This window comes from Chenopodium album, chromosome 12 (genome assembly GCF_948465745.1).
Source record: "Chenopodium album chromosome 12, dcCheAlbu1.1, whole genome shotgun sequence".
Classification (NCBI taxonomy): domain Eukaryota; kingdom Viridiplantae; phylum Streptophyta; class Magnoliopsida; order Caryophyllales; family Amaranthaceae; genus Chenopodium; species Chenopodium album.
In genome coordinates, this window is record NC_137845.1 from 50159071 (window position 1) to 50185661 (window position 26591).

A 26591-nucleotide genomic window follows, 5' to 3' on the forward strand; every position below is an offset into this window, starting at 1 on the left:
TACTGTAAAGTGAGTATATATACATCAAGTAAACTAGGTTAGGCTAAAGCTAACTAAGGAAAGATATACACTAAAATATTCACAATATAATTACAATAGATTATTAACATAATCTATCAGTCAGGCCACCATTAATATTGGTAATATACATTTGATCACAAATGTACTTTGAGAATTGCATTGTTTATCTTGTAAATTTGAAATATTCTCGTCACAATATTCATTATTACTCCGTATATTTGTAGGAACTATTGGTCATGTGGCTCATGGAAAGTCAACAGTTGTGAAGGCTCTATCTGGTGTTCAGGTACATCTCTGCTGCTTTATACATGGTTTGATGGGTGTTGACTTAATACTGAAATTTTTAGCCTGATGATGATGGTTTAACATTAGTAAAATATTTTCTAGTCACTAATACATTGCATTTTAGCCAAAAATAGACGAAGCATGTATGAGCTGATCATTTGTATATGTCTTTACTCTATATATTAATGTTATTGGAGCAGTGAAGGTTATTCAGTTATTCTTGATGTTAACTGGGATGTTGTTTGTTTTGTTTTGTGTTCCTTCCTATTATGCAGACTGTACGATTCAAGAATGAGCTTGAGCGAAATATCACAATCAAACTTGGCTATGCTAATGCCAAAATTTATAAATGTGTTGATGAAAGATGCCCTCGACCCATGTGCTACAAGTATGCTATCTGATTTACCATAATAATCCACTGTTTTGATGATGCCTTTCTTTTCTTTTCCTTTGACATCTATTATCCTCTCTCGTATTCGGATTTTATTAGCTCAACAATCATAATTGATGGATTCTTGTTGTATAACTAGTAGAGAACTAGAGATGGCACCCTATGTAAACACCTATCCTCTTGCGGTTGTTTGTTGAAGATGTGATTTATCCTAAAGTTTATTTCATGTGTCGCAGTTTTGGATTTGCTGGTGACATACTGGCCAAACTGTTTTTGCAGGGCATATGGAAGTGGGAAGGAAGATTCCCCAATGTGTTGTGTACCTGGATTTGAGAATGCTAGGATGAAGCTTCTGAGACATGTGTCCTTTGTCGATTGCCCGGTAATCTATTGCTGCTACTAGGATTTTGTGTTCATAACTTTGGTTGATTTTTAGCTCGAGAAGTTGAGAGTTTTGTCGACCTTATGAATTCCTATTTGTTTCGTTTCTCAATTTTGAGTCTAGTGTTGCTTGGGACAAGCAACAATATAGCTTTGGAGAATTCGATTAATCATGTTTATGTAGGACATTTTGGGTATATTTAGTTTGCATTTATAGTTTAGTTGTATGCTTTTATGCTATGAATTTGATTATCTTTGTTGGAGCAGTCAAACTTTATTTTTTCTTGCCATTTTCGTGTAGAAAATTAGAAAAAAAAACTTATATTATTGAGGCATGTGGGAGCTCAATGGTAAATCTCTAACATCCCAACCTTAAAGTTATGAATTCAATTCTCATATCCCAACCTAGTTTGGGTCCTACCCCTCCTCTAGCCTCATTTGGGCTAGTATATGTAGACTAGGTAATAATTAGTCTGAATTTTGCTTAAGGAGGTGGAGCTAAATTAGCTAATTTATAAGAGAGTTGTTCCATCTAAAAAATTATTGCTGAACAACTACAACCTTTGCACTTTCTCGACTTTGATTTGGCACACTAGTGCCCTTTTTCTAAATTACTGACATCAATATTGCTGTTTATTGAAGATTGGATAGCATGCTATGTTATAAGTGGATTATCTCTAGCCTTAGACCTTGAGCATCTCCATTTTACACCAGTTTTGTGTGATTTATGTATGTGAAATTCTTAATGACAGGGTCATGATATTCTGATGGCTACTATGCTTAATGGAGCTGCTATTATGGATGGGGCCTTGCTTCTTATTGCTGCTAATGAGAGCTGCCCCCAACCCCAGACTTCTGAGCATCTTGCTGCAATTGAGATCATGCGACTTAAGCATATTATCATCCTCCAAAATAAGGTTGATCTCATCCCAGAAAATGTTGCTTTGAACCAGCATGAAGCTATTCAGAATTTTATTCAGGTAACTTGTTTAGAATGTTGAACTCGTAGACCATGGTCCAAATTCATTTAATTGGAACGTTGAAGCATATTTCTGATGCGGCCTTGTTTTCTTTAGGGAACTGCTGCTGCTGAAGCTCCTGTAATTCCAATTTCTGGTCAATTGAAGTACAACATCTATGTTGTGTGTGAAAACATTGTCAAAAAGATTCCTATCCCTGAGAAAAATTTCGTCTCACCACCAACTATGATTGTAATTCGGTCTTTTGATGTTAACAAGCCTGGGTATGAAGTTGATGATATACGTGGTGGTGTTGCTGGTGGAAGTATTTTAAAGGTTCCCTTCTTTCTTTTTATAGTAACAAATTTTATGAGATTTACTGTCTTATTATCAATTGTTGGCTGGTGATTTTGTTTTGGCATCACTGTTTCTTGATTTAGATGGTGGTGCTGGAAATTTAAAATTTAAAAATATCTTGTGTGCAGGTATGCATTGGGGTTCAGGGAGGGTTTTGGAAAACTCATATTTCAATTATCATTATGCAAAATTTTCAATCCAATTGTCCTTTCCAATATTATGTATCCACTCTGCTTTGTATTCACAACCTATTGATAATCTGGCCATACCACTAATATTACCATCAAGAAGTCAGTATTCTGGAATGTTTAAAAAAAAATTGGTCTTCTGCTGGATTTTATGACACTAATTTGTTGCTAAAGTTAGAAATATCATATCATGATTGGAAGCCTTTGGTTCATTCCTTTTTTTATAAGTTAATTTTTGATACTATGCAGTGTTACTGATTATATCCCTACCCCATGTCTTCTCATTATAGATTTATTAATATTTCAAATGACAACCTGAAGCTAAGCTACTTCATCAGCAAAAGTTTGTTTTGAGATTTGTGCATTTGTTCTTTGATTTGATTTATATATTTATTGAGAAAAATAGGTTGCAATTCTAAATGTAGGCCTTTAGGAATTAGTAATAGACATTATCTTTGTGATACTTTGAGAAATCTTCTCATTATATTCGCTTTTGTATGCAGGGTGTCTTGAGGGTGAACCAAAATATTGAGATTCGACCTGGAATTGTTGTGAAGGATGATAGTGGCAACATTAAATGCACACCCATATACTCCAGAATTGTTTCATTGTATGCTGAGCAGAACGAGTTACAATTTGCTGTGCCAGGAGGTCTTATTGGGGTTGGAACAACCATGGATCCCACTTTAACCCGAGCTGATAGATTGGTGGGTCAGGTACTCGGGGAGGTTGGGTCTCTTCCAGATGTATATGTTGAGCTAGAGGTAATATTTTTTGCCCTCATAGCATAAGAATATGTTCATCACTGTTCCCTGTGCTTGGACCAATGTTTTTGTGAGTGTGACTGTGTATGTCTCCAGGGTGCTAGTAGGCCTTTGTGGGCAATATCTTATGATATGACATAGGTATAAAATTTTCCATTTGGATTCCGTTATCATTTATGAATTCCAAGAACATTTGAGCTATTTCTAGCTCATCTTTTTGTCTTGTGGTCAACTTTCAATATCATATTCACCGCACTTCTGCAGAGTACCAATCACTATGTTTTTCTTACATTTTTTTTTTCACTATGGAATGTATTCTGGATTGCCTAGAATCCACTTAGGTACATTGGTGCCTTAAGATGGTGCAGGTGTGAAGCTATGTTCATATTTGGATGTTTTGCAAGGGGGGAGGGGGAGGAGGAGGAGGAGTTCTGCTCTGCCAGCAAGATTTCATTGGCTGACTGTTTAGTTACATTCTTATTCTTCATTTGCTATTGCTGCTACTGAAAATACGTGTTTTTTCATCTACAACAGCAATACAACTTTACGATGTTTTTAAACTCCTTTATTATATATCTTTGTTAGATTTTTGGTTATGAGCTGACTCTCTATGCTACAGGTGAATTTCTTCTTGCTTGGACGGCTGATTGGTGTGAGAACAAAGGGGACTGAGAAACAGGGAAAGGTGACAAAACTGAAAAAGGGAGAGATTGTTATGTTGAACATTGGTTCCATGTCGATTGGTGCCCGTGTAATTGCTGTCAAACATGATGTGCATTTGGCGAAGTTGCAACTTACATCTCCAGTTTGCACAAGCAAAGGAGAGAAAATCGCCTTGAGTCGGCAGGTTGAGAAGCATTGGCGACTTATCGGATGGGGACAAATACAAGCTGGTGTTACCCTTGAGATCCCACCTTGCTCTCTCCGAGCTTGAAGTTAACTAGTAAGAAAGAGAAATAGACTAGATATCTAAATAATATTCCCTCCGTCCCCAAAAGAACGACCCATTTGGGTTGATTACGCGTGTATTAAGAAAGTTAAATAAGTAAAAGTATATTGAAAATATAAATTTACATGCGATTTGTAAAAAAAATAGAGAGAGAAAGTAATAAAGTTACATAGAAAATCAAATTTTTATATGGGAAAGCTAATTTTGCACAAATATTGTTGCAAATTGGTGGGTGTTTTAATGCAAATGGGTCATTCTTTTTGGGACTAAAATTAGGCCAAATGGGTTGTTTTTTCGGGAACGGAGGTAGTAGAAGTTCTGCTGAAATGGTTTTAATTTGGGTACAATAAAATTGTGATGCTTTACTTTTTTTTTTTTTTTTTTTTTTTTACATATTTCAAGATTATTATATTTTCACTTGATGGCTGATGCTATTTAATACATTAATTAATGTTTTATCACTACATTGTGGGAGAAGTCCTAATCAATACCAGTTTTTTTTTTTTTTTTTTTTTTTTTTTTTTTTTTTTTTTTTTTTAGGACTTCAAATATAGGCAGATAGGCTAACATCTTTATACATAGTTGAAAATTTGATGTTAGACAAATTAAGCCAAGTAAAATCTTGATACTTAATAAACTGGTACAGAACATATTCGGATGACTAGCATTAAAGCTATAGCATGAATTCCAGCAGCAGTTAAGCAGAAAAGCTTTCTTCCATCTCCTCATCATAGATCTTCTTAACGCAATTGGGCATCACATACATGAGTCCTAAAGCAGCCAGTAATTCAGCTAGTTCATGTGCCAGTGTTATTGACTCTCTTATATGCTTGAATTTTACCGAGCTGAAGTGTGAAATAAGATTAGCTACATCATTGATAATTGAAGCAAGTTCACGATGGATCTTCATCTATGTCGTATCAAGCATGATCTTTAAGGATAAAGCATCCGTTTCAACTTCAATTCTCTCGAATTTGAGCTCCTTAGCAATCGAAATTCCTTCTCTAACAGCAAGCAATTCAGCAGCAAAGGGAAGGGATGGCATTATACTTGCTAGAGAAACCTATGATTCAAGAGCCATTCCCCCTTCTTATGACTCCTATAGTCCTACACTGATCATTTTCATGGTCCCCAAAACTCTTAATAAACATTTTTCATCACATAAATCGAGAAAAAAAATATTAATAGGTGGAGAGTAGGCCCCCCACTAACGTTGATTGAAAAAAAAAAAACGTAACCCTGTTAACAACTCCATAATGACAAGGTCGTTGTATGATTACAATTGTATCAGAGGGTTACAATGTGTAACTTCTAACTAAACAGAACAGACACAACTTGAAAAATGCGATAGTTAAGGGTCACTAGTCACTACATAGAATTTTCCTTTTACTTTTAAATCAACCACACTCTACTATCTTACTTTTCATATTTATATCTATATTTTTTTATTATTATAACTCATAGGGACAACATATATGCTACCGCCACGTGTCACCCTTACTTATGATTTGGTGCCACATGTGCGCCACGTGTCAACCTATGTGTATCACACTTCTCTCACTGCATTGAATTATAATAATGTGTAATTAGTTTGAAAAACTCTTCATTAGTGTTACTTTGATTCTCAATAATATTGTAGTGTTTAATTTACTTGAAAACTTTTCATATGTATAACCTTCATATATATATATATATATATATATATATATATATATATATATATATATATTACATAACATATTTTATATATTTCTTTCAAAAAACAAAAAAAATCTTTTATATATTAATGAAAGATGTTTCATACTGTTATATTTTTCATTCAATTAATTAATATAGTTCAACTTTAACCCTTTTTATTAAGTTTGATCAAACTTAGATGTAGTGGGGCATCGCCTGGTCTAATAACTAGTTTACCTTTAATATCAATCAAAATCAATTTCCATTAGACCATTTTCTAATTTTATTTTTTTCCTTTAATTTTTTAATCAACCAAACTCCATTATCTTACTTTTCATATTTTCACTCAAAAAAAAAAAAAAAAAAAAAAAAAAAATCATATTTACCTTTAATATCAATCAAAATCAAATCCCATTAGACCATTTTCTTTTTTTTTTTTTTTTTTTTTTTTTTTTTTTTTTTTTTTTTTGAAGAAACCATTTGACCATTTTCTAATTTTATTATATTCATATTCTTAAAAGCATGCACAAAAGGCAAACTTTTACTTATATGTATAAAATGACTACAAATCTACAATACTTGTCTTGGTATATTTGCCACTTTTTATTTCCAAGTCACTTGCAACTCAAAAGTTGGAATTAACATTTTAAAAATGAAATATCAAGTGTGAACAGAATCTTAGACACTCATACTATATTCTTCTTTAAGATCACATTAATTGTATGGCGCAAGTATTAGCTATTATATGCTTATATCTGAATGATCAATGATACATAAGATTCCTCAGATTTGCATACACTTAGGAATCAATTCAGATATTTCATATGGCATTATTTGAAATATTCTTATTCAAACATTAATATTTAAATTTCCAATAACAAAAATACAACGTTATTCTTGTAAGATATAGCCTGTAATTTCTGCTATCTAGCTAAACATGAGATGTATTTTTTTCTTGTACACAATGTGACAGGCAAACCACTATCAAAGGTGGCCGTAAGGCCGGGGGCGAACCGTGGAACTTGACTAGGGAAAGAGTTTGCTAACACAAAATGAAAATCCCTTAGAAGTGATAGTGCAACATATTTGATTTCCATGAGTGCCATTTCCTTGCCTAAACAAACCCTATTTCCGGCTTGAAACACCGGGTACTTGTATGGATTTTGTGGGATGAACACCCCATCTTCGTTGAGCCATCTTTCCGGCTTGAACTCTAAACAATCTTTACCCCATAGTACTTCCATCCTACCCATAGCATAAGGATGGTAGGTAACCCTAGTTCCTTTCATGACTTTAGTATTCATCATGTCAGGTAAAACATCATTGTTAAGAGCAAATTTAGAGTCAAATTGAACGGGAGGGTAAAGCCTCATACTCTCGAAAACAGCCGCTTGTAGATAGGTTAGTTCACCTATTTGATCATACATGACAATACCTTGCCCTTGTCCAAGGACTCTATCTGCCTCGATTAAAATATTGGTTTCAACTTGTGGATGTTTTGCTATTAGCAAAAAGAAGCTTGTTAAGGCCGAGGCCATTGTGTCTCGGCCTGCAAGCAAAAAACTAACAATGATGTCCCTAAGATAACAATCATTATCCTTAACACTTTCCATAAATCTTGAAAGGAGGTCTTTTTCTTGTACTAAAGAGGTGCCTAGTTTTTTTCGCCTTTGCTTAATGACCTCCATGGCTACAACATCAATAACCTTGACTGCGTCTCTTAGCTTCTTCTCTTTTCCTATCCCTAGGAACCTTTTGAGCTTCCAAGCTATTGAGCACACCTCGAGTGCTCTTTCAGCTGAGAGCTTGGTTGCTAGGTCAAATGAAGTGGAGAAGTCTTTGAAGGGACCAACAACTTGTTGTAATAATGGTTCAATTTTCACTCCAAAGGAAAACTTAGAGATTGTACCTAGTGAAAATGCCCTGAATATTTCTTGTAAGTCTACTACTTGACCCTCTACTTTGCTATAAAGGTAGGGCATGAGTTGGTTGTCTATCTCTTCCTTCACCACCTAAAACAATGGCAAAGCTAAGTTAGAAAAATATCCAAGTTTAATTAATCATACTATATACAATTTTAAAAAAGAAAATAAATCATACTAACTGCTTGTATTTTTTTTTATTGGAGGTAATTAAAATTAGGGAAAATATTATAATTTCAATGTTATAACTTATTTGTCAAGATGTATGCATAAATATCTAGCATATATAAAATACTAATAAAAGGATAGAATATACATAAATATCTAGCATATATATATATATATAATACTCAAGTAGATGTATGCAATATAGATACTTATGTAAGAAATAAAACTATTAGTAGCTAGGTACACCTTCAAGAGTTATATAGGTCCATCCCTAGCTAACTAACCTGGAAGGAATATGACCGGACCGAGCACCTATCGAGCTCGAGGCTAGCCATCTTCCTTTGGAACCTCCATGCATCGCCATCAACGTTGAAGATTCCATGCCCTAGAAGATCACCCAAGATTGTGGAGAAGGGTTTACCTTTAGGATAGTTGTTAAAATTGGTCTTTAACATGTACTCAACGTTGGAGGGGTTTGCCGTGATTATGTTGTCTAGGACATGGATATGGATTGTTTTGGATGGCGAGTTTTGTAGGAGATTCGTGTACCAATCACATATATTTGGAAAATTATTAGACCAACTTGAAGTCACATAACTATAGCATATATCACACTTACAATGGAAATACCTCCTTTTGATAAGTAGTATATATGCTAACAACATAGCTACATTAATAAGCAAGAATAAAATTACAATAATAATGAAAATATAAGATAAGAAGAAGAAGAAGCCATGAATCAAATCATACCAGCTTAAGGAAGGTTCAAATTCCATGAATTAGAAAATGATAAAGAAAAAATGATTTTTTTTTTTTTTTTTTTTTTTTTTTTTTTGGAAGAAATAATTAGGGGAGTTTTGAATAATTAAGGAAATGAAAAGGCAATATAATTAGAGAGGTAAAGACAGAGAAAAAGGAAGAGATGACAGCAATTATATGCTTTTAAACCTAAGTAGTGATTGATACAGTATATTATTAATCAATATTTTGCATCAATGTGATAGTGTTGTAATACTCATTACAAAATTTTTATTTTGGTTCACTACTTTAATTGATGATGCTGCTTCCACTAACAATAGAAATTGATTGTCTAGCAATATTATATGCTTGATTAGGGGCACGTGCACTATATTACAAGTTACGACATTGTCAACGATTGACAATATAAAAATTCAAAAGATATAATAATTTAAAATCTACTAACTTTGTCCCTATTTTTTGCTCCATTGGACTTTGTATGGTCTCCAAGACGCATCTTGTAATGTAAATAACTTTATTTTTATTTCTATGCCCGTAAAAGTTACAAAAACTTGATATTATTAATAAAATATATAATGAGACGAATCCAACAAGACCCCACATTATATATTGGATTGTGTAATTCTCCTCAAGTGGGAGTGTTCTCATTAATCAGAATATATAGTACATGAGATACAACCCTAATGTTATCGTAAGCCGCATAACATAATTACACAATAAATAAATATACAAGATACAATGAATAGATCATAGATCATATTCTATCACAACCCCGCAGTCGGAGCGGGAGGAGGAAAGACGCTCTGACAGGATCTGAAGTCAAGGAATAGTTGCCAAGGTAGGCCCTTGGTAAATATGTTTGCGCACTGATATGAAGACGGGACATGTAAGAACCGAACTTCACTATAAGCAAATTTTTCACGAATGAAGAGAATGTCCATTTCGATGTGTTTGGTTTGTTGATGTTGAAGAGGGTTGCTAGACAAGTAGACATCATAGACATTGTCACAATATACAAGGGTGGTTGTCCGTATGGGACAATGAAGCTCTAAAAGAAGGTTATGGATCCAACAAGTCTCGGAGACAACGTTTGCAACGCCGCGGTAATCGGCCTCGGTACTGGAGCGAGACAGAGTAGCCTGTCGCTTAGCAGACCACAAGATGAGATTATCTCCTAAGAAAACACAATACCCTGAGGTAGAACGACGAGTATTCGGACAACCACCACAATCGACATCCGTGTAAGAGATCAGACGAGAGGAAAAGGATCGATAAAGATGTAGCCCATGGTCGAGGGTGCCCTATATGTACTGAATGATCTGTTTGAGAGCAGTGAAATGAGGTTCCCTAGGAGCATGCATAAACAAACATATCTGCTGAACGACGTGAGCAATATTAGGCCTCGTGAAGGTGAGATACTGAAGGGCACCGGCAATGCTTCGGTAAAGAGAAGGATCAAGAATAGGGTCGCAGCTATTAGTGCTGATGAGTTTCGACTTAGAGTCGACAAGGGTTGCTATTACCTTGTGTTTATTCATGTGAGCCCGACTGATTATCTCTTCGGCATACTTGCGTTGACAAAGGAACATAGAGTGAGGAGTAAGAGTGGCAGAAATTCCCAAAAAATAATGAAGCTTCCCTAAATCTGTCATCATGAATTCAGATTTTAATAATCCAATAACGGAGGACAATAACATGTCGCAAGAATAAATCAATGCAATATCATCCACATATATAAAGTAACAAGTATGCCGTATCTGGACCTCGACGAAACTCAAAAAGAGAATTGTCAAGACTTGGTACAAAGAAAACCAGTCTGTAGGAGGTAGCTAGCGAAACGCTGATACCAGGCCCTAGGGGCTTGCTTTAAGCCATAGAGAGACTTACAAAGCAATCAAACATGAGAAGGAACCGAAGGATCCACAAAACCTAAAGGTTGATGCATATAGACCGTCTTCCGAAGGTCTCCATGAATGAAAGCATTTTTAACATCAAATTGATGTATTGGCCAATTCTTACCGAGAGCAATACTTAGAACAGTGAGAATGGTGGCCGGTTTCACTATAGGACTGAAGTTTCATCACAATCCACCCCCACTTGTTGAGATTTGCCATTAACAACAACTCTAGCCTTATGACGTTGAAGATCACCATTATCTTGGAATTTGTGTTTAATTAACTAGCCACATACAACGGATGATGTTCACACCCTCCAACCTCGGTACAAGATCCCAAGTGTGTTTCTTAGAGAGTGCATCAAATTCTTCTCTCATGGCCGCATTCCAATTTTTGTCAAGCAAACTAGTTTTTGGATTTTTCCGGATTGGAGAGGTGGATTGCACCGAAAGAATGAAAGGAATTTTCGGTTTAAAAATCCCATATTGGGCGCGAATAGTCATAGAGTGTAATACCCTAGAAATTCCCTTCTTTAAAAATACATTTTCTACTCTAGATAAAACTCTTTTTAGGAAATATCCAAAATATTACCGCCACTGTGGTAACGGCTAAGGCTATTTTTCAAAGTCACACAGCGGAAGTCTAAAACAAAACCAACTTTCAAAATAAAACTTGAGTTCACAACCTCAAAGAAAAAGTAAGATTAAATAGTTCACAAGTTAGAACCAATCTAAACATGACCCTTTTAAAAATCCAACTTAAAATAAACATAACAAAGTTAGTCCATAACCAATAATCCAATAAACAAATAATTCAAAATATAAAAACTAGGAAGGCATTACAAGTAACTCTCGGAACTCATTCCCATTATGCTGTTCATGCTTCAAGTACCTGTCACTTCCCTTTTATTTCCACCCTCTACTCACCATATAAATGGGTCATAGTAGGGCCAACTAAAGGAAAGCCAAACACAAACACAAAAGTACGAATCAGCAAAAGATGAGTACATATGCAACAAACTAACATGTATATCCTATCATCAATAAAATAATTACAACATGCTTGCCATACAATTACAAGTCAACTTACTACTCATAACTAGCAATATTAGTTATTAAATAATAGCTTTGGATTACGCATCGAACGGGTTTCCTTCCTTAAAAATAGCCCATTAAAAATGGAGCTTCCAATCAGGGAGCTACCCCAATTGGCACCTACTATGTCACACTTGGTGACGGAATTCCAGCACATAAATAATAAAAGAAAGTACAATGGCCTGTACCCCTGTAGAAGCTATGGTTAAATATAAAATCCCATAACTCCCCCCATATGTTCATGCTCAAAGTATATACGTTCCAAGAGTTTTGATGCGTATTCTCTTACACTTTACGTGATTTGCCAATTTAACATGTGATGACTCAAACCAATCAATCAAGAATAAACATAACAACATTCAATACATACTTCCAATTCATTCTTGAATTAATTAGTGAGCACAAACTATTTATTTTAATTAAGGCTCCTTACGTAGTTTTGTGCACAATATTGCACGATTACTACCTTGGTGCATAGAATGCACTAATAAACTTCCTTGACTCAATCTCAACTTACTTGAACGAGTAATTAAATAAACTAACTCCTTGACTCAACACTAATAATAAATGGGTGAAAATTAAATTCATGAATCATGCTCAATAATTCTAATTACAACACTTACATACATAAGCCTTACTTATTAATTTTATGCTTCCTTGATATTTGAAAATAAAATATACTTCCATGATTCATATATATTCAACTTGTATCATGCTTCAAATAACACATTCACATGCTTGCATAATAATTCATGTTCATCAAACATCAATTCCATTATTCCAAGCATATTATCAACCAAACATGCTACTAATTCATCACTTAAATCATAATTCACAATCCTAACATGATACTACACATACACAAATATTCTTGTGCACATACGTACCTTGAATATATTGCCTAAAATCGGCCACACTAGCTAGAAATCACCTAGCTCAAAGCTTCCCACAAATAAAAATACATAACTATAATTAATTTACTATTCTCACAAATTTCCAGCAACTATAATACTTTTTAAACCTTACTAATCAACCCAATTTAATGACATAAAAGCCATAAAACCTTTTCTTTAAGTGGGTACTTCAAATCCTTTAAAAAAGACTTAGTTTTAATTTCATGACTTAAATAACATTCCAGCATACTTAATTAATATAAAGCATCACTTTTAGACTAGGAAATCATATTTAAATCATTAATTTTTTTTTTCTTTTATAGGTAATCAAACCCTAACTCAATAATTAAAAAGTAGTGTGTATAATTAAATTAGAACATTAAATTGAGGGCTTTAAACTCATTAAAAACATGTTTAAACCATGAATTAATCAAAAACAACAACCTAGTATCAATCCCTAACCAATTACATAAAAAATCCCCAATTTCTAGGGTTCATAATTTAGGGTTCTTGGTTTAAAAAAATCTGAAATTTATATCAATAATGTAACAACATCATAATACCAAAATCATACCAAAACATAATTAAAATCATGCTTTAAAATCAATAAAACAATAGAATTAAATTAGGAAGAGAAAGAGATTTTTTTTTCTTTAATACCAAAACCGAAAAGAGAGGGAGGACAGAAGGTGGCCGATGGTGGTGCGCCGGCTGCTGCTGCTGGCCGCCGGTGGCTGTTGCTTACATGATGTGGGTGAGGGGAAGATGTGAGAGTGTGGCGTGGGAGAGAAGAGAGAAAAAGAAGAAAAATAAAAGGAAAATGAGAGAGAAAATAAAGAGAGAATTTTTGGGATTTTTGTGAAATCTGACAATTATGAATCTTGAGTGGAAAAATCTTGAGATTTTAAAGTATTTATACTCCCCTTTAAAAAAAAACTCATAATTACAACACTGTCATTATTAAATCCTACTCCCCCTTAACTTTTCCTTTGGGGCCAGCTTATTGGGCCCTTAAGTTTCCTTAACTTCCCAATAAGTTGGTCTACTCATTTAAATAAGATTGATCCAATTAAAAATGCTTTTGTTGCCTCAATTCATTACTCATTTAATTAATACACACTTACATTTTATTTAAATAATTAATTTTTTTAAAATGAAATGAATCGTTTTAATAAATAAAATAAATAATTTAGATATATAAAAATATATAATAAAAATACGGAGGATTACATAGAGTGTGTTGGAATAATGGGCCTAGGTGGAGAGGGATTGGATTCTGGAGTAGTGTAGGAGGTAGTGTTATTAGGAATTGGGTTTTGATTTGTGGGAGGGGAACTCGCTTGCTTAGAATGTCTATTTGGGCTATGCAAACCAACAGAAGTAAGACTAGGAAGGGTGGGGGGGAGGCGTGTGTTTTGAGCTAGAGTGAGAGGAGGGTGAATAAGGAGATGTTGTGATGTTGGAGTGGGCCCAGATTCGTGGGCTAGAGGAGTGAAAATAGGAGAAAAGTCATATATAGATAGGAAATCGTTACTAGTTTGATTTCTTGAATGATTAGAGATTAGCAAAGAGAAAGATTGACTCCTCAAAAATGATGTGACGGGAGACAATGGTTTTTTTTGTGGATAAATCGTAACAAAAACATCCTCTATGGTTAGAGGGGTAGCCTAAGAAGATGCAGGGAGTGCTTCTAGGAGCGAGCTTATGTGGACTCGTGGAGGAGAGGTTTAGGTAGCATAAGCATCCAAAGATGCGGAGGTGGTGTAAGAAGGAAGGCGACAAAAGAGGATTTTAGTCGAAATTCTGTTGTGGATAGCTCGAGAGGGGAGAATGTTGAGAATGTGAGCAACAACATGGATTGCATATACCCATTAGGAAGGGGGTAAATATGCATGAAATAAAATTGTGCGGGACATGTTGTTAATAGTGCAAATTTTCCTAGTCGACTTTCTATTTTGAGGGGACGTGCGAGGACACAAAAAATAGAAGACCATGCTAATGTCTAGACAGAATTTGTGAAAGGGGGAGTTGTCAAACTCACGACCGTTGTCACTTTGGAAGGTTTTAACTTCCTTTTCGAATTGAGTTTTGACATAAGCGCGAAATTGGAGAAAGATAGAGAAGACTTGGGATTTGTATTTTAAGGGATATATCCAAACAAAGTGAGAATATCATCCAAAAGAACAAGATATTATTTGTGACCCAATTTGCTACTAATAGGAGAAGTCCAAAGATCCACATGTACAATGTCAAAAGGAGAAAAGGTTACACTTAAAGACTCATGAAAATGGAGTTTAACATGTTTCCCCAAAGAACAAACAAATTGGGCCTTATGCCCTTTAGTACCTGAGATATAATTTCGACTTCTAAGAAAACTAAAAACTTGTGATCTGGGATGCCCAAGTCTAGAGTGCCAAGTTGACAGAGAGAGAACAACAAGGGATTGATGATGTGAGTCATGTGCAACGGAAACGGAGGAGAAAGGGCAAAGATCCCCCACGCTATTGCATCTCGTGAGAATTTTCTTTGAATTGAGATCCTTCACAGAAAAACCAAAATGGTCAAATTCGATAGAAACAGAGTTGTTACTAGCAAAACTATGAACAAAGATAAGGTTTTTGATAATATTAAGAGCATAGAGGACACCTTGTAAATGAAAGGGAGGATGAGGTGGGGGAGTGTGAGTATTGCCATGACCTTTTATTGGAATGCGATTTCCATCACCAATTAATAAAAATTGACCAGAATTAACATGAGATAATGTTGAAAGCTTACCCGAATTATTGGTGAGATGAGAAGTGGCCCCAATGTCCATGTACCATGAGTTATCGGGTGGTTGAAGACTCATTATGTTGAAAGACTGACCCAACTTCGTCGAGCTCATGAGCTGACCAAAATATTGTTGACCAGAATATTGCTGAGGTGGACCAGGCATGAAGTAAGCATGTTGAGTGACATTACGGGGTCCAGACCCTAAAATTCCATAGCCATGAAACTGTTGTTGAGAAAGAGGGGGAGTGGGTGTTAGCTGAGACAAAAACTACAAGGGGGGGGGGGGGCTGAATTGTATGTGAGTTCTTATTGACTACTTTTCGCCGAATTAAAACAGAATATAAAGGAACTTAGAAATGCATATAAGATTTTACGAGGAAACCTTCTAGGGCCCAACTGGAAGTAAAACCTCGACCTTCCAAGGGATTTCAAACCAAACCAATCCACTATAGTAGGGCAAACTCTCCTAGTTACAACCTATTATATTATGACCTTTACTCGCAAGTTCCAGACTAAACTTGCTACTCGATAGGACCCTATCCTACCCAACCTAAGTCCCTGACTTAGATTCTACTCGGCGCTCCCTGAATGCTCACACTCTTGGCTTCAATCTTGAAGCTTACAAACTGTATGCAATATGCTTAACACTCACCTAAACCAAAACAATACAAACACTTTGAGTCTAATATGTGATTGGAAAGCTACACATGGAAACCGAAACTAATATGAAAAAGTTTAGACTTGGCAAATTTACACTTTATATCTTTCTTCAGATTCTTCACGCATGAACTCACTAAGTTGTGCAAATTATGAATTTCTACTTTATATACAAGAAGTATCATATGTAAAGTAGGGTTTTCAAAAAATAGAAGTTATAAAACTACCATTTTCATAATAACACGTTTATGTAAATATTTTTAGAAGAAAATCTAATTAGAAAACTTATCAAAGACATAATTTATGAAAAGAATATCATTTTGTAAAACCGGATTTTATAAAATAAAATCTTTCAAAAATCTTTTCATAAATTAAAACTTATCTTTTATAAACTTTCCATTTTTAAAGCTTTCCAAGCTTTGTCACACTTCTAATAAATCCTATGCATAAACTTTCTTAACATATTTACAACAATCCTTAGAAAAATAAACTTAACATAAACTTACATATTCTAGCTGGATTGTCCGTCAATCGCTGTAAGTTAAGGATACTTGGGCTTCACGCAGACCAGGATTGAGTTCTTGTTGTCCTTCATTCTCTACCTCCTTGCTGGAACTTCGCAGACCAAGTCAAACTTCTCAACTTGCTGTCAAGCTCCTATTAGAGAGCTTCTCTTCGTGTTCCTATTAGGGAACTCATTTAGTTCCATTGAGGAACACTCTTCTTCTACTTTCTTTAGTTTTCCTAAGGTTCTCCTTGAGTCTTCATAGTCAGGTTACTTAGCTCTTCTACTTCCAAAGTCAACTTCATCTATTCCAATTAAACACTTAGAGAAATCATTAGTTGAAGTTTGCTTTTATTCATCATCATCATCGAAACTCTTAAGCTTCAACAGTGGGGTAAGAGCATGGTGGAGAAGCCCACTAACCTTGGGCCTGCCAATTAGGTGGGCTGGCCCATTGATTGTTTTGTTGTTGGGGTGGACCTTGCCATTGTTGACTTTGGTGGGAGTTGTTTCCATCTTGTTTGCCACGACCCTTGCCTTCCCCCCCCCCTTCTAAGAAGAATAGCCACCACGGCTGTCAAAGTCAGACCATCGTGGTTGGTGGTAAGATTGTTGTTGGGGTGGTGCTTGAGCATTGGTGGAGGAGGAGGGATATAGGGAAAGAAGTGCTTGTTGTGAGTGCTCTTCTTGCTTAGGCCAACGCGTCTCCTCAAGTAATAATTGAGAGCGAGCCTTGTTAAAGAAGGAAGAGGGTCAGATTGTTGAATCATTGTAGCAATGGTGTCATATTCACTTTTCGGCAAGCCCTTGATTAATTGCAGCACCAATTTTCCCTTTGAGATTGGAGCACCGACGTTTCTTAATTGATCAGCCAATAACTTGATCTGCTTGCAATATTCAGCCACGCTAGAGAAATGTTCGAGGTGTGTACTAGAGAATTGTTCTTCAAGGTAGACATCTCTAGTACTCTTATTGTCCTGGTATTTCTTCTAACCGAGTCCAAAGTTCTTAAGTCGTTGCATCGGGCTTCATAATAGTGTGAAGAAGATCCCGTGAAATGGTGCCATATATCCACTGCTTGACGATGGCGTCGAGATGCAACCAAGTTGTGGTGTCCATGTCTGATGGACGGGGTTGGCTGGCATCAATGTGATATAAAACATTGGATGCACACGCGTGGATGTGAAAGAGCTCGACCCAAGAAGCATATTGGTTATCCTCATTATCAAGAACGAGAGGACACGGCTAAAGCAGGGTGAAAAGATGAAGAAAGTGGTGGGGGAGGCGGCGGTGGATAGAGGTGTTTGTTCTTCTTCGGCCATGGTGATGATTGGTAAAGTAAGAAGAAAAGAGGAAGATGAAAAGGTTAGGCGGTGGAGCCCAAGAGAATAAGCTGCCTGGAAGATCAAAGGATTGAGAAGAAATCTTTGACGGTTGTGATACATATTGGATTGTGTAATTCTCCTGAAGTGGGAGTGTTCTCATTAATTAGAATATATAGTACATGAGATACAACCCTAATGTTATCGTAAGCCGCATAGCATAATTACAATATTAATAAATATACAATATACAACGAGTAGATCATAGATCATATTCTATCACACATGACTATATTATCTCTTATCAATTAATGAGAATTTATAGTCAAAATTTTTGAAGTTTGACCTCATTATTTACAATGGGGCAAAAAAATAGGGATAGATGGAGTATATAATAGTATAATATGAATTTTTTTTTTTTATAAAAAACATGTACGCTATAAAATAATACTCACTTCATTTTGGAATAAAATAATATTTTCTCTATTATAAAATAATTGAATTGGCATAAATGTTCCCCTAAATACATATATAGTTTAACAACATATTGTATACACATCATACAATGGGTAGTTTAATGAAAAATAAAGTTAGTACATTGTGAGGGTGGGAGGTGTTAGTGGGACATGATGGGTGAAATAAATACGAAATACATTTTTACAAAGGTGGTCCTTTTTCTTACTGATAGTGTATCAATTAATTTGAAAAGGTTTAAAAAGAAAGGTGTATCAAATTATCAATTATTGTGAAACGGGGAGAGTAGCATCTAAATGTTATATAGTATTTATTTATAATATTGAATTAGAAAAATTGATGGGAATAATCCCACCATTTGAGCGTCCGCGATAAATAATCCCACATTTGAGATTTTTTTTTAAATAATTCCATCTTTATATCCAATCTGCTCAAAATGTGAGATTGTTCCCATCAATTTTTCCTATTGAAAATTTCGTCAAAAAAAATTACTACCTCCGTTACATATTAGTTGCAACTTTGGAATATTTTATCTCTCACAAATATTGCCCAAAGTTGCAACTAATATGTAACAGAGGTAGTATAAAAATACGAGTATTGAATTAGATTTTAAATTTGTTTTACAAAGATCATTAAGCTCAGGGTAGGCCGAACTTTGGGCCAAAAAGTGGCCCATGCAAATTTTTCCTTAACGACATATGCCCACCGGTAATAGGCCATGCATGGCCAGAACTTGTTCCTTTTTTTTTTTTTTTTTTTTTTATTATTATTTTTTTTTTAATCCCAATTTATTTTAGTATTCAAAATTAACGTTGTTGAAACAAGAAAAATCCATAGAACTTGATACTCATTATATTCTCAAAAGAAAAATTCTAATATATATGCTTGTAGCTAGTCAAGCTAGTTCTATTCTTGGTATAACTTTTTTAGTTTGGTTTAAGGCCTGTTCACTTCAGATTAATTTTAGTTTAGTTCAGTTTCAATCAGTTCATTTCAACTCCAATCAGTCCAGTTCAGTTTAGCTCCTAATTTCCTTCTCTCATAAAATATTCATTTCAGCTCAGTTCAGTTTAGTTTAGTTCAGTTCAGCTCTAATCAGTTCAGTTTAATTCAATTTAGCTTAGTTTAGTAAATGTGAACAGACCCTTAGTTATTTAGGTCGGAAAAAAGTCCAATTGGAGTAGTCATATATATATATATATATATATATATATATATATATATATATATATATATATATATATATATATATATATATATATATATATTAATTACAGGATTTGAGGTGGAGAGTGAAATACTCATACCAGCATACCACTATTTCACCAACTCAACATCGAGTCAAATTTATATCTCTTTGCAAATTTATATAGTACATTCATCTTTAGAAACCCTCTAAAACTATTGTCTATTGATCAATACCCATTATTCTAACTTTCTTATCTTAGCTTATTAATCCATTCTTTTTACATCACTAATCACAAATTTGCGTTAGAAGTAGAGAAGGCACACATTAAAATTATGTTTCATGCGATAATCCCACAACAATAGATGTGATAACAAATCAATTAAAGACAAACAAAGAATCACATTAAGCTAAGGACATTAACCTACAAAGACACAAAACTTACACCAAATACATGCAATTTTTACAACCACTTGTACAAGTTTATTCTTAGGAACATTATTGACCATTGTCCATGGCACCGATGAACCAACCTTAGCTAGCAGTTAGCTAACTAACTTTGTAGGTCATTAAGGTTAGCCTGTAACGTTGTGGAACGAGTTAGAGCCTCCCAACCGGCTTGCGTTGGGTGTACTTCATCCCAGAAGAAGTAAGACTTTGGGTCTTGGCATACCGTGTACATCTTATTGCCCTTATCATCAACACTTCCACAATAGTAATTTTGATTAATACCCGTGCAACATGGCTTCATTAAGTTGTCAAGATTTGAATTTCCTGCATGAGAAGAAACCAGATTATAGCTTGAATTAAGCTAGCTAGCATGTTCAAACACTAGGCCTACAATTTATTTCACTTTCGACCAATCCATATACTAGCACACACCGCGATACTTTAAACTATAGTCTACACTCTACAAGAAAACTCAGGTAAAGTCACTATATCAACATTTCACCCTTATTAGCTATCTAACTGTTAAGGATATGATAAAGTCAAAATACCAAGATGATCATTATTTAAAAGTCAAGTCTAGATCTCCGCCGTACAAGTGTATTACCTCGATCTACATAGTTCTTAGTTTAGAATGCCCTTATGGATGATGAATGCATAAACAAAACCTAAAATCTATTATGAAATTTAACATAAGGACATATAATGAAATCAATTAATTCTAAGTGATCACATACCTTGTTGAGTTCCTTTTTCTTGGAAGATCGATAAAAAGGCGTTGTATAAATCGATGATGACAATAGGGGAGCCATGATCTTGAGTAGTTTCATTGTTTAACTTGGTAATTGCTTGTTCTAATAAGAGATTATGGAACATAACGGCTTTGTTGAAAGTGTCATTGCACCTTTGGAATGAATTTTCTTTTGTGCTACGAGGTAAACATCCCAAAGGTTGTAATGCTGTCACTGATATTTTCTTCACTCCTAATTTCTTGATGCGTTGAATATCCACCACTAATTGACTTACCACTTGTGGGATAAACGTTTGTAAACCCTATATCAAAAATAGAGAAATAATTAAATTAAGATTAATAAGGGATGTTAATTCATAATTTAAACAGGTATAATAAACGTCGATCTACACTTCCACCCAATATGCAATATAGACATTATAGTACCTTGTTTAATTTAAAAATAAAATAAACTTTACTCCATGTAAAGTTTCTCGTGATATGTACTAGGTAGTAGACATAGTCCATAAAATACGACTATAATCGATCCTAACTGAAATGTTATGTACTTTAAAACTAAATTGTCTTTTTCTCGTGTAATCAACACTTCATACGCATCAACATGACTTCATAATGTTCATATAAATCATACGAAGGCCTAATTGAAATATTTAAAGATTAGTTATGCCGCCCCAAGCCCAACAATGAAGGATAAAAGGGTTTATGTTATTAAATTATAAAATGTTAGTATGTTACTAGTAGAAAACTTCTTAATAAGCAACTCCAAATTGCGTGCAACAAATGATGTTTGATTTCAAAAAAATAATGTTTAATGTCTTAATATGAGTATATAATTTAAGAAAGAGATTTCATAACTACCCTACATTTTTAAACAAATAATTATGATGAGTTGATTACCTATGCGTGTAAGTAAAAGAGGGTGAATTAATATTGAAAGCACAGCCCTACCCTAACATATAATTTAATATACTTGTACATTTCATTCCTTTATTAATTTGATTATTAAAAATGTTGCTACATTTGATTAAAGAACATGTAATTATGTGAGAGTGAGGGATAGCTCAATTGGTTAGAGCTTCCATCTCGATTTCAAATGATCTTAGATCGATTTTAATCACCCGCCTTTGTGGATGTCTAAGCAAAAAAAAAAAAAAAAAAAAAAGAAGAAAAAAAAAAAAATAAAAATAAAAATTATTTTCTCCTATAACTTTTTACCCGTACACCTTTAAGCCATTAAGTAAGTTAATCAGTGCTAAAAATTAGCCATTAACTTAATCTTCTCCATCGTTGCTTTATTTTTATTTTGGTGCTTCAAAAATATAATTTTAGTTCAATAGATGCACCTGGCTTATAATTATGCATACACGTTACACGTAAATGTAAATTAGAAATTTTGTCACCTAAATAACAAAATCCTTTACGACCTTTTGCCATACGATACGAAAGACAAGTTATTCAGAATTGAGAATGTAACTATAATAAGAGAGAAAGTTGCATAGTTACCTGATTGGTACCACCTCTAGCAAGGAAGGCTGAGTAGTCATTGCCAACAAGACTAACATGAGCTATGGAATGTTGAAGGTCGGAAGGTGTGAAAGTGTGTTCGTTTAGAAGACGTTCGAAGAAATCGATTTGGGTTGTCATGTTAGGGTAAGGCGCCGTTGTATCAAAAACACCAGTGCCTCCGTAAGCAAAGTTCATTCCATTTTTCAAATGGTTGTTTGCATATCTTCTAAATTTGTAGGCTACTGGTGACTTTATTCCTAATGATTTAGCTGCATAAACATTGAAAAGTCATGGAAGCTAATTAGAAACGTTGTGTAATATTTTAAATAAATCAATTCAAAATCTATATATTATGCAATGTTATTACTAAACCATGGGAGAAAGAATCCAATAAACAAACACGTTTTTAGTTAATTATGACCTGAGATAAGTTTATTATGGTGGTGCAACCAAATGGGTGACATTATTTTCCTCTGGTTTAGAGGAGGTTATTGGACATATGCCGAGCCTACTTGCTTCACATTGGCTAGGTTCAACTCACATCCAACGACCAACCTAACCCGTTAAATGTCTAAATGTAATGCATTGAAATTTTCAACAGATAGAGCAACCAGGCACAACCCAAGGTCGCATGTCATCATGTCATGTCATGTTGTGCTTGCATGCCTAAGTTAATTATTAGCTTTTTAGTGTGTTTTGTTTGTATAAAATCATGTTATGTCACATCTTATTGTGTCATGTACGATTTTAATTTTTGTTCTACTTGTCTGCACAATAACATTCATACCTTAGCTCAAAGTACGTTTTTTGTGTTAGGTCATCTCTCATTTGCACGGCCTAATCTGATCTATTGCCATCTCTACCCTCATCGAGTTTGAATTCGAAACTTTCAATCTATAAACCAACAAAGGATGTTACTATACCTAAAACTATATTATGCCAAAGGACACCAAAAATGTAACTAACACTAGGGGATCGGTTCATGACGAAATGATTATGTACTAGTAGTACTACATACACACTTTAGTTTAGTCGTTGTAAACCTTATGAAATAAAATCCAAACATAAATAAATGACATGGGACACATACATGACGTACAAATCAAAGTAACAAATTAAAAATGTAACGATATAAAGACATAGAGTAGTAAGGCTGAGGCACACCACAAGTATATCTGTAAAGATGATGAAGAATCTAAGGGACCCCAATAATACAATTGTTTACAGCGTTAAAGATATAAGATCATATGACTAAGGACGTGGGTAAATAAATAAAGATGGAATCTAATTCCACTAATACAATTTTATCTATCATACTTTAAAGGGAATTAGGACACCTACAAAAGGTAATATTGAAAATTTGGAACATGCTAGGAAGAGAGGGGCTTCAACTTTACCAACTTAAACACAAAAGATAAAGATACCACTATGCAAAAAAAAAAAAAAAAAAAAAAAAAAAAAAAAAAAAAAAAAAAAAAAGAGAGGGTATTTGGGTAGTCTTTTCTACTCTTTTGTTGACTAGTAATCATTTGTTACATTAACTTTATTGTTTATTTTTGTTCTCATACTTATCTCTTGGGAAATATGATATACAAAATATCAACAAACTTGATTTGAACCGATCAATCTTAATCGGACTTGATTATTTTTAATTAGATCTGATTAGTTGGAGAGAATACACCCTAAACTACCTCAATTCTAAATTCTAATAGAGATTGGTGGTAATAAAATTTAACTTAACACACACATAATTTTTTAGTACTCTAGTAGTTTAAAATTAAGAATGTTTAAGCTAAAAAAAAATGATATGGAGTTTTATTAATGTTTCACGTTTAGAGAAAAGTCAATTGTCCATGACCATAAGCATTTAGCAAAATAAAGGAAAGTCGTTATATAGTAAATTGATAAAGACATTTAATTTGACTTCACTTATATTAATATTGCAAAACTTTGTATTTAGCTAAAGAAGGTATTCGTATGTGATGTTTGCATATACACGACATGATTGACTATCGATTAACCAAGAAGTACGTTTCCATCAATATTATTATATCATGATTAGTGACACTCATTTTGCTTAATAATATACTCAAAGTCATATTAATGTCTTATTAGAAATTTGGATTTCAAAATAAAGCCAATGAAAGGGATTAGAGTGCTTGATTTAGCACAAGAATTAAGTATTAAGAAGAAAATAACATAATTGGTTAAAGTTTTAAAGGGTGATACTAAAGACTTGAAATTAAATTGTGTTAACATCACTTGCCTTTGTAACTCTATCCACACTAAATAAAAAGTAATTTTAAGGAGTAGATGCTACATTTAACCAGCCTACACGGCTAAATCATAGTGTTTGATGAATCTAATTTTGCAAAGCTTGAAATAGAAAAATTGTAATAAGGTTCATCCTTCATTTCAATATTTGCCAATAGACTTCATATTATATCGCTTAATAGCATCTTCAATAAATTTTCTATAGTTAAGCAAACAAAATCAATATAGTGATTAATTAATTTTAACATCACGATACGTTTTAACACTTTATATTTATATATATATATATATATATATATATATATATATATATATATATATATATATATATATATATATATATATATATATATAATTTAAAATAAGATGAACAGAATAAAGCTTTAATAATTTATTTTGCAAAAAATTACCTAAAATAAGATTAATAGAATACTCTTATAAAGTACGAGTAAAACATACAAAAAGATACTCATTCCGAACCTTAATATTTGTCTCATTTAAAATATGTAGTTCATAGGAAAAGTGGAATTTTGACCATTATTATTCATTGATAACAAAACAATTACAAAGTATATGTCACATATTATTGCTTAAATACATGTAATTTAAAGGTTTTTTTTTTTTCTTCGTTTTGTTTTGTTTTGTTTTTTATGAAGACATAAAATCAAATACTTGGTTGACAAACATTAAGAAATGGAACTATCTGTAAACAATAAATAAAAATTGGTATCATATTTCCTACTCCCTGTTCCTAAATTACATTCCTACTTCTCTTCATTATGTGAGGAATAAATGCTAGAATTAGGAATGTAATTCAGGGACGGAGAGAGTATTAATTAAGCTACTTTTCGCTTGATTATCTCAAATATAATAACTAAAAACTACTACTAAAAGGAAGAAATTTACATGTGCAAGTCATAGGAAAGTTTTAACAAATAATAGTGCACCATTTTCGAATAGGGATGTAACTAATTTGACACGTAGCTAGTATAGAAGAAGTATTTGTGTCAAAAATTATGAAGAGGACAGAAGAAAATTAAAAACGTACCAAGATAATCAGTGAAAACACGACCATCCGAAAATCGGCCTGAAGGTTTGCCGGGAAATGTGATACCATATGGAATTTTCCATGATTGGCTGTTCGATATTCTGTTATTTCCTGTATCCGCATAGGAATCTCCGAACAAAAACAGCTTTTCGTGGCGCCGGTGGTGGTGGTGGTGATGATGGTGGTGGCGCGAGGTGCTTTCTACCACTCCACTTCCTAATAATTAATAAAGAAAACTGTGGTTGGAGATAAAATATAAAATTAAATCCTGAACTTCAACCATTAACTTAAGTTATTAGCTGAACGTCTAAACTAGTCTTTCAAGGGTACAACCCTTAGACGTTGAGGTTAAGGTTAAAGGCCCTTTAACCTAGAAAAAACTCGTAATAAGATTAAAATTTTTAGCTAAGGAGGTGAGAATCAAAACTCGGCCTCTTGCTTGACCTCATGCTTAAGAGGTGGGAGCTCGACTATAATTAAGCTTTCACTTGATTCGCTACCAAACAAGATCGAGTGTACGTATAATACAGTAAATATGTTACGTACGTACGTACCTAAGAGAAGGAAAATGGCGAAGCAAAGGAAGGAGAAGGCGAATTGTGCCGGACCCATTGTAAATAACAAAGCAATGAACGAAGAATGAAATGTGTAATGCGATCGATGTTAGTTGTGGTCGTAAAAAAGGGGTGTGCTTTGAATCTTTAGAAAAGTTGTGTATTTATAGTGCTTTCTGAATTAAAGCCAAACAAAAGGAAAAAGAAAATATTAGTTGTATTCTGACCAAGTGTATACACACTTTGCTGTAGAGATGGATAAAGAATTTATTAATATCCAAATTGTCTTCTTGCACTTCTTGTTATACTTCATTACTTCAATCATTTAGATGTAACACTAACAATTACTAGTATATTGTTTTACAAAGTTTTGTGGTGTAAATTCAACCATT

General features: G+C 33.8%; 3 protein-coding genes across 3 annotated transcripts; 1 reads left to right on the forward strand and 2 right to left on the reverse strand.

Moving 5' to 3' along the window:
* Nucleotides 1–969: 969 nt before the first annotated feature.
* LOC145572516 (uncharacterized) lies at nucleotides 970–4347 on the forward strand. Its single transcript, XM_081631485.1, has 5 exons — nucleotides 970–1079; nucleotides 1831–2058; nucleotides 2155–2373; nucleotides 3086–3346; nucleotides 3966–4347. Exons 1-5 carry the CDS (start codon nucleotides 1008–1010, stop codon nucleotides 4278–4280), a joined length of 1095 nt encoding a protein of 364 aa, XP_081487611.1. The 5' UTR covers nucleotides 970–1007; the 3' UTR covers nucleotides 4281–4347.
* A 2527-nt stretch (nucleotides 4348–6874) lies between these two features.
* On the reverse strand, nucleotides 6875–8838 carry LOC145572517 (cytochrome P450 94C1-like). The gene is made up of 2 exons (XM_081631486.1): nucleotides 8347–8838; nucleotides 6875–7984 (listed from the first exon to the last, which is right to left on the reverse strand). Exons 1-2 carry the CDS (start codon nucleotides 8836–8838, stop codon nucleotides 6896–6898), a joined length of 1581 nt encoding a protein of 526 aa, XP_081487612.1. The 3' UTR covers nucleotides 6875–6895.
* An 11102-nt stretch (nucleotides 8839–19940) lies between these two features.
* On the reverse strand, nucleotides 19941–26335 carry LOC145572518 (GDSL esterase/lipase At5g03610-like). The gene is made up of 5 exons (XM_081631487.1): nucleotides 26200–26335; nucleotides 25646–25861; nucleotides 22321–22592; nucleotides 20804–21119; nucleotides 19941–20393 (listed from the first exon to the last, which is right to left on the reverse strand). Exons 1-5 carry the CDS (start codon nucleotides 26255–26257, stop codon nucleotides 20173–20175), a joined length of 1083 nt encoding a protein of 360 aa, XP_081487613.1. The 5' UTR covers nucleotides 26258–26335; the 3' UTR covers nucleotides 19941–20172.
* Between the last annotated feature and the right edge of the window lie 256 nt (nucleotides 26336–26591).

What these genes read in the sequence shown, in the direction of transcription:
- LOC145572518 (XM_081631487.1), bottom strand. Translation starts at nt 26,257, where the DNA reads ATGGGTCCGGCACAATTCGCCTTCTCCTTCCTTTGCTTCGCCATTTTC. An exon ending in TGTTTTCACTGATTATCTTG is followed by an intron (nt 22,593 to 25,645) that starts GTACGTTTTTAA and finishes ATGTTTATGCAG; the next exon opens with CTAAATCATTAGGAATAAAG. An exon ending in AGAAAAAGGAACTCAACAAG is followed by an intron (nt 20,394 to 20,803) that starts GTATGTGATCAC and finishes CTTCTCATGCAG; the next exon opens with GAAATTCAAATCTTGACAAC.
- LOC145572517 (XM_081631486.1), bottom strand. Translation starts at nt 8,838, where the DNA reads ATGGAATTTGAACCTTCCTTAAGCTGGTATGATTTGATTCATGGCTTC. An exon ending in TCCGGTCATATTCCTTCCAG is followed by an intron (nt 7,985 to 8,346) that starts GTTAGTTAGCTA and finishes CCATTGTTTTAG; the next exon opens with GTGGTGAAGGAAGAGATAGA.
- LOC145572516 (XM_081631485.1), top strand. Translation starts at nt 1,008, where the DNA reads ATGTGTTGTGTACCTGGATTTGAGAATGCTAGGATGAAGCTTCTGAGA. An exon ending in CTATTCAGAATTTTATTCAG is followed by an intron (nt 2,059 to 2,154) that starts GTAACTTGTTTA and finishes TGTTTTCTTTAG; the next exon opens with GGAACTGCTGCTGCTGAAGC. An exon ending in CTGGTGGAAGTATTTTAAAG is followed by an intron (nt 2,374 to 3,085) that starts GTTCCCTTCTTT and finishes TTTTGTATGCAG; the next exon opens with GGTGTCTTGAGGGTGAACCA.